Source organism: Daphnia pulicaria, chromosome 1, assembly GCF_021234035.1.
Source record: "Daphnia pulicaria isolate SC F1-1A chromosome 1, SC_F0-13Bv2, whole genome shotgun sequence".
Taxonomy (NCBI): Eukaryota; Metazoa; Arthropoda; class Branchiopoda; order Diplostraca; family Daphniidae; genus Daphnia; species Daphnia pulicaria.
In genome coordinates, this window is record NC_060913.1 from 29,960,760 (window position 1) to 29,969,450 (window position 8,691).

Sequence of the window (8,691 nt, forward strand, 5' to 3'; positions counted from 1 at the left end):
ATTGGATCCGGGGAGCGAGGCCACGCTCATTACGATCGCTCTCGCAGAAACCTTAAATTTGACTGGGCCCACCTTTCGTATTCAGTTCGGTAACTTCAATGATTCAATCACCATCGACTCTAAGGTCGTTTCGTTCCGCATTGCATCTATGAACTACGAAACCCCCATCAGTGAAGCTTTTCTCGTTCCAAAAATCAGTCTATCACCTAGAAAAATCGATTGGCCAAAACTGAAGAAACACTGGGCTCATCTCGCAGACTTGAATTTGCCAGCAATAGACTCTTCTCAAGTTGGTGTATTGATTGGAGCGGACCAACTTTCGGGCCATATTCAAAAGGAGATTAAGGAATCAATTGAAGAGGACGGCCCTACAGCGATTCTGACTCAATTCTGATGGTCGGTGGTGGGGAAAATTTAAAATTTTCTTGTGGCCGGGCCAAGCAAGAAATTATATATCAACACTCACTCAGCTTCCCATGATGAGGCGCTAAGTAATTTCGTAGAACAATTTGACTCTACCGAGTCTTTCGGTAAGGATGTTTATGCTCCCACGATCACCTCGGCCGAAGATGCTCAAGTAATAGCCGTGCTCGAATCATCAGCAATTTTCATCGGATGCTGATGGCAGGTGGACCTCCATCTACGCTTACAAAACTTTGTCTTCCCTAATAATAGAAAACAGGCCGTGTCTAGGTATTATGGGATGGAAAGACGTCTCTCGCTGCCGGAAAACCAACATTACGCGGATAAATACAATCTCATCATGAAAAATCTTATTGATTCCGGCACCGCTGTAAAGGTAAACTCGTCTGCAATCAAAAAGCCGGAAGGAATGATATGGTATATGCCGTGTCACTTCGTTGAAAATCAAAACAAACCAGGAAAAATCAGAGTGGTTATGGATTGTGCTGCGAGTTTTTGTCAAGTCTCGCTCAACACCCAACTTCTCCGTGGGCCGCCGCTCCCAAAGCTAGTAGGAGTTCTCCTGAGATCAAGGGAGTGCTCTTTTGCGCTCTCCGCTGATATTTCAGCCTTTTATCATCGAATCAACGTCCCAAGTAAGCACCAATCTCTTCAGCCATTCGTTTTTCGTGAATTTGAAAGTAACAAGCCGCTACAAACACGCCAGATGACTACGTTGGTGTTTGGAGCAGTTCATGCGTCAACAGCAGCCATCTGGAGTCTACAACACGCTGTCAGTCAAAACAGAAATTATCCAGAAGTTGCATCGCGAATAAGGCAAAATTTTTATGCTGATAATTTAAGTGACTCGTTCGACACCGAAATGTAAACCATAAAATTTGCAAAGGACGTTACAGAATCGCTGGCGATCGGTGGTTTTAAATTGACGGACTTTGCGTCTTCATCTAAACGGGTCCTAGAAACAATCCCGTCGAAAGACCGAGCCGGATCGATCCTTGACTTAAATTATGGCGCCTTACCGACAGAATTCATATTGGGACTCGCATGGGACTGCAACAGAGACTGTTACAAATTGAGAGTTAAAGAGCTGCCTCCAATCATGACGAAACGGGAGTTGTTGTCGGCGATGTCAAGAGAATTTGACCCATTAGGAATTTGCCTTCCGGTCATTACGTATGCAAAACTACTCTTTCAAGAAACGTTCAAGCTATGGTCAAGAATTTCCCCCTATAAGAAGCCGATTGGGTGGGACAAGCCTTTACCAGAGTACATTCTAGGAAAGTGGAATATATGGGCCGGCTCATTGTCATCTCTCTCTCAAATTTCCATCAGGCGATGTTTTCGTTTCGGAAGATTGCATATTTGACCTCATCGTTTTCTTGGACTCATCTCTCCTTACGTTCAGAGCTGTGGCTTACCTAAAGACAACCTGTAACGGCAAAATGCACCTCGACTTCGTTATGGTGAAGGGCCGCATCGCACCCACCAGCATCCTAAGTATTCCCAGGCTGGAGCTACATGCGGCGGTACTAGCGATCAGAATGACGCAATCCATCATAAGAGAAATGCGCATCCCGATATCACCCATCGAATACCGAACTGACTCAGAAATCGTGCTTCACCAGATAAATTCTTCACATCACAAGCATCCAACTTTCGTGGCCAACAGAATCGGCGAAATTCTCCGTCACTCTAATCCCGAGCAGAGGAAAATTCATATCTGGTAAGGATAATCCGGCCGATGACTGCACTAGAGGCATCATCCCTGACTGCTTCAAATCCAATAGTCGGTGGCTTACCGGCCTGTCCCAGTCGCAGTTGTCAGCAGCACAAGTTTGACTGCGTCGCTCAACCAAGCAGAAGATCATGACCCATCCATATAGCACTGTCGGTGTGTGCCCTAGATTTGTCCTCCCTTCCCGTCAAAACCTCATTGCCAGCCGTTTCAAAGTTGATTGCGGATAGTCAAGATGGTCTTTTCTCGGTTAAAGCGTGATGTAGCCTTGTCATTGCGCAAAGGAGCCAATTTGAAGTCGCCAATCACTGATGATGAATTAAAGCAAGCAATGCGGACGTGCATCATTGTTGCAGCCGAGGAGGCGTTTCCGGAAGAAATCATCGCTCTCAGAAGTGATAAGCTAATTCCGAAAGTTTCCGTCCTTCGTAATGTGAGTCCTTACATCGATCCTGCGGACGGGCTAATGAAGGTGGATGGCCGTCTTAAACATGCCAAGCTGCCACAGCACGAGTGACAACCCTTTATTCTTTCCTCGGATCATCGTCTGACCTCGCTGATTGTTGCTGATGCTCATAACGAAATTAATCATGCGGGAGTAGAACACACTCTTTCAATTGTCAGAAGGAAGTATTATTTAACTAAATGTCGCAGGTCCATTCGAAAAACCTTGGCGCGTTGCGTCAAATGTCGACGTAGATGTGCACAGCCCTGGCCACCCATCATGGCTAGTCTTCCTAAGGAAAGACTGCTGCCATTCGTTCGACCCTTTTCAACATCTGGTCTCGACTTCTTTGGACCTTTTAACACCGTGATCGGTCGACGCACTGAAAAGCGTTATAGTCTTCTCATTACGTGCTTTTCAACCCGTGCTGTACACCTGGAATTAGTGTACTCTCTCTACGCCGACTCCTTTCTGATGGCGCTGCGGCGGTTTATTGATGATCGTGGCAATCCTACAACCATTTATTGGACAAAGGGACCAATCTGGTTGCGGGAGAGAAGGAGCTGCGCGAAAAAATTGTGAACCTCAACTCAAAGCTGGTGAACGAGGAGATGATCGATCGGGGAATCAATTGGAAATTTCGCCGCCATCAGGCCCGCATTTTGGTGGTTCGTGGGAGTGCCTTGTCGTCTCCAGCAAGAAATTTTTGCGCGCTGTTCTGGAAGAGCGCAGCGTTAATGACGAGGTGTTGCTGATTGTATTAAAGGAACTTGCGTCACTCCTCAACACTCGCCCTCTCACGCATGTACAAGTGATCCGTCCGAACCGAAACCTTTAACGCCAAATAATTTTATTCACGGCTGCCATCATCCCCATTATCCGCCGGATGTCCAAGAAGCGTTTTGTGGCTTGACCAGACGACGATACAGGCACTCACTATTCATTGTAAATCAGTATTGGCGTAGATGGATGCGGGAATACGTTACAAACCTAATCGATCGGAAGAAATGGAATCCAGTAACCCCTATGCTCCGCGTTGTCAACCGAGTGCTTATCATGGATGAGAACACTCGCCACGGACAATGGCTTACTGGAACTGTGTAAAAACTATTCCCTAGAGTAAATGGTCGCATCAGACGTGTCTCTGTCAAAACTGCGATTTCTGAATTAACCCACCCTGTTGTAAAACTTTGTCTATTTTCAGATGCGTAATCAGCCGGGCGGATCTGTTGTGCATCGGCACAGGTGATGAAAGAAATCGCGATATGGCAACGGTGGCGGGGGAGGAGAAGAAAAAACGAGCAGGCAGTCGATCCAGATTTTTCAACGAGGACAGAACATTCCGGCGAATCGAGAGATTTTCGTGCTTAATTTTGAGTTTAATCGAATCGATTGTAAGGTGCGCGTGTTCCCTTGTACGTGATTTCGTGTCGAGAATACATATTCTTCGCTGTCTATGGTGTTCGTGATTAATTTTCCTCAGCGGACAGCAGTCCGTCACATATATGATACTGTACTCTATTGCCCTTTGCCTTGGCTCTGTTCTACTGGATCCGGATGCTATCGCTTCCATTCCATTCTATACTATTCGACAGCGATACATTCTTTACTATAACAGGCAAGTGATTTAGCCGTTACAATATTTATATATTAACCTAAATAATTTATATATTAACAAACGCAATAGTTATAAAAGCTCCCTACGTACAGAATTATTATAGAAACTCATATTGACTACATTTACAAAAAAAAATAATTTCTAAGCCCAGAGAAGAAATAAAATTACGGAAATCATGAATTATTATCCTCGAAATTGGAATTAAGGTATAAAAACTACCAATATGTGTTTTTTGTTGATCTTTCATGCCCGTTTTCTAAATTTTGGTACCTACTTTTAATTTTCGTTGATACCAAATTACAAATCATGGGTAATTTTTAAACAGTACACAGCAGCGGTAGAGTACTTAACGTAACATATTTAACCCTTTTTCAACGCCAAAGTTATTTTGGCCGTGCTTGACTGAAATTAAAAGTACAGATTGCTGTGGACGTCTCAAACCACTCAATTAAAAAGAAATAAAAAATTCCTTTTTTTACTGTACTTTTATTGCTTTTTTGTTTTTTGTCCCGTCAGGAACGTCCCGACCGGCACTTCAGTCACCGAAAAACGGCCAAATTTCCAAGCGACTGCCGTCCGCCGGGACAAAAAAAATGTCCCGACAGTGACACACAGCAGCCACTTTAAAAAAATTTGTCCCGTCAGACGGCTCGCACTTAAAGTCTTAGGGGTTTCAGCGAGTAGAACGCGAAAGATGAAAACAAAAATGATCCGACACTTCGGAAATTCTTCGTCTTTTCTCTTTCTCATTTTTGTCGGCCAAAAACGGAATCAAAATGAATCCATTTAAACGGCGGAAGGAAAGGAGCTTGTCCACGAAGGAATAAACTATTGAACCGGACACTTCTGGTTCATTTTCGCTTATTCCAAACAGCTACATCCAACATCCGCTTCGAATCCATTTCTTTCGACCGTTCCTATTTCAGTTGATATCAATCCAGGCTTTCGCCCGTGCCGGTGACCGCTCATTCAGATCCAAACTCAGTAAAAAAACAAATTGATACAACATAAAACAGTTTATTGAAGCCATTCGTCTTCATCTAAATGGACACCATCATTTACATCATTATTTAGCACGTCAAAATAAGAATCATCAGAGGAATCAGATGAAGGATAAATCCCCAAAGGATCCGTTTCGACGGTTTGGACTTCGATCTCTTCGTCAGGATCGACAGCAAGTACCGTTTCAGCAGCAGCCTTTGTTGGATCGAGTATCCGATTATCGTGAAATTCCAAAAAGCAGTTTCTTTTCTTTGGACAGACAAAGAAAGATTTTGCACATAATGCACTGAGAGAATGGACGAGATTCCTTCGTATGACCATTGGGTCTTCTCTCGGTCGTGGCTTGGCACCATTTTCATCGTCCTCTATTCTCAACGAAAATAGGATGATGGATTCCGACCTGACTGAAGCGTATTTCATCTGGCACGCTCAGTCTATCTTTCCTTCTTTTGGCCCCGGGCCCCGCCGAAAGTGGAATCTCTTTCATTAATCTTGCTTCTGGAGCATCTCCTTTGCGGCCTATCTTATCATTCAGCCCGTAAAGTAAAAGAGAAGTAGTCACGCTTCGCTTGAATTCCAAAAGACTGAGATATCTTTTGTCCTTCAGGAAGGTTTTTCCTTTCTTGTTTTTCATCGTCTGGAAAGAAATTGAACAGAAAATTATTGAAGCTTGGCACTCTGTCAATAAAATTTCTGAACTTACCACCAAATCGCAGTAAGTAATCCAGCTATTCACCATACATGTTTCCATGAGGGAGTAAAAGAGACGGTGCCACCATTTTTTTGACTTGCGGTCTCTCTCGTAGTAGGAACGCAGCTGGTTCGCCGTGTCTACACCGCCCATGTTATCGACGTAATCGGCAATAGCTTTTGGACAAGACTTTGTTTTGAACGAACCATCGCGCTGCTTCCTTTGCACCTTGACAGCCTCTGAGCCGTGGAAGTTGGAAGCGACCCGAAACGGCTTAGTGTCCTTCCAGATGAAAACACCCTTTATTCCCATTCCTGGTTCACCGCCAAACTTGGCCACATATTCGTCCTGCGGAAGGTTCGATTCGTTGACCGTAAAAATGGGTTGTCCCACTCTGGTTTTAAGAATCGTCCCAACCGCATTGATCCCCCTTTTGTCGAGTTCGTCCAGGAGGGCGATGCTCGTGAAGAAGCGATCAAAGGCTACTACATGTCCGTTCTTTGCCAAGGGCTTGCAAAGATCAAGAACTACTCCTTCCACCATCGTAAAATTGGAATCCTTGAGCGTTTCACCAATTCGAGCTCCATGATAGATCTCAAAATTATAGGTGTAGCCTCTACTACAGCATCGACTCCAGATTATTTTTAATCTGGACATTTTTTTACCGCATACGCAGAAAAAAAAGCCATGTCACTTTGTATGTATGTATGTGTGTATGTAACGCTCCATAACTCGTGTGTTTTACGACAGATTTCGGACTTTTTGGTCTTAAAAATTTCACAAAAAATATGCGGTGCGACCAGAACAAAAAAATTTCATTTACCTAATTAGTTTTCCCGTAATTAATGAAAAACTGTTAAAATAATTGCTTAATGACTGGTGACATCTTGCGGTGGCGACTACAACTTTTTCACTTTAGGTCAAAATAAATCACCACCAGATGTCCAAAACATTGTCGTGATGACGCAATCTTTGATGACCCAATCATGACGAAAAAACCAGATTTGCATTTATGTTTTGTAGTTATTTTACTAAAAGATGGTGATCTTTAAATTCAATTATTGAACTTTATTTGTAAAAATGTGAATTTGAGTTGAGCAAACTAAACGTAAATAACTTGCAAAGATATTGAACTGTGACAGAAAAATCCCGTTATAAGACCAAAAAGTCTGTGAAGAAAAGTGTGAATTGTGAATAAGTCCGACTTAACAATAGGCCCTTAATTTGTCATTTAAGACAGTTTTCAACTGGCTTATGACTATCCCTTCGGCGAGCTGATAAGCTTGCTTTTCTATCTTATTATAAGGTGGTAAACGTCGTGATTAATTCTAACCCGAACATTTCTTCGGTCGTGGAAGGTCATTTATATTTCTTTTAGATTCGTTTACATAAATAGACAGAGAAAAGAAGCACGACGTAATAGAGGTCAACTGGGATTAGCCATAATAAGGTCTACAATAAAAATCAGAAAACAAATTATTAGTCGGAATTGAATTCAATTGAATTGAACAGCAAATACTGACCCGTAGCCATAGCCATATCCCCCATAGCCACCACTTAAATGAGGATAGCCGCCGAAATGTGGATATCCACCATACCTGTAAAGTGTAGATTTAAAAGAAAATAAGAGTTAAATTACAAGTAGATTTCTTAAACGTACACTCATAAGGATTGCCGTATGAACCCGGATAGCCATGTCCATATCCGTTTCCATATCCGTGTCCATATCCACCGCCGTATCCACATGGCGCCACCAGTATTCTATAGCTCTGCTACAATGTACACTACAAGGCCGCAGGCACTGATATGATTAACCGCTGAATTTGAATGGATTGGAATATAGTTATTTCGAGAATCAATCGCAGCGGAAATGTAGGTCACTAAATAGGTGACACTTAAATAGGAGATTCAGATATCGTGTTTATTCATGCTGGTCTTGTATGAGACAGTATCAATGACGTCTTTTTGTGGTCTTATCAATTTGACATATGTGGTCAGGCGATAATAAAATATACAAAATGGGTAAATTCAAATCGTGTTAAAAAGTTTATATGAGCTTAATATCTTCACGCACGCAAGAGTAAAACAGTCCGTCATCACTATGACAGAATTCTCTCTATCCAAGTCTCTATCTCTCCATACTCGATTTTTATTTTAATGATTATGAAAATAATTTACAAATATTTCTCCATTAAAATGATTGAACAATGAGGGTAAATTAATGAAATTTTAAAAAATCCAACAGCATTTTAACTAGAGTTGATATTAAAACAAAATATTAATGAAAATGACCTCCTCTGGCTACTTGCTAATCAAAAGTCTCATACTGAAGTGCATATAAGGACCACTCAGCTCAAAAGTAGACATTCAACATTTCTCAACGGTGAAATCCACTAATAGAGTCAAATCAAACTCCAAAAATGAACAAATCAGAGATCAACTCTTCAGAACCTGAATTCAAACCAATGACCACCGCTGACGTCCAGCAATCGTACGGCCACATCCCTGCCCTGTGCCAGAACCTGCACAATTTCCAAGCATTCCTTGATACGACGGATCCTATACCTGAAGTTGCGAGGTGGACCATAAAGACGATGGTGACAGAAGCCAAATTCGGTCTAACATCCATGACTGAGCTCATCGACCGTCTTATAAAGGAGAATCAAGTATTATCCCATCAGCAGTCGCAATCGACAAATCTTCGGCAGGAACTTGATACAGAAAGGGCACTGAACGTTCAGCTTCAGAATATAATCCGTCAATTAACGAATCAATCA

General features: G+C 42.4%; 1 protein-coding gene and 1 long non-coding RNA gene across 2 annotated transcripts; both read right to left on the reverse strand.

The window, feature by feature from the left end:
* Positions 1-5,238: 5,238 nt before the first annotated feature.
* On the reverse strand, positions 5,239-6,571 carry LOC124321424 (piggyBac transposable element-derived protein 4-like). The gene is made up of 2 exons (XM_046784229.1): positions 5,927-6,571; positions 5,239-5,472 (listed from the first exon to the last, which is right to left on the reverse strand). Exons 1-2 carry the CDS (start codon positions 6,569-6,571, stop codon positions 5,239-5,241), a joined length of 879 nt encoding a protein of 292 aa, XP_046640185.1.
* Positions 6,572-7,268: 697 nt separating this feature from the next.
* On the reverse strand, positions 7,269-7,656 carry LOC124338729. Its single transcript, XR_006917975.1, has 3 exons — positions 7,577-7,656; positions 7,425-7,512; positions 7,269-7,366 (listed from the first exon to the last, which is right to left on the reverse strand). It is a non-coding gene; the product is annotated as an uncharacterized LOC124338729 (long non-coding RNA).
* Between the last annotated feature and the right edge of the window lie 1,035 nt (positions 7,657-8,691).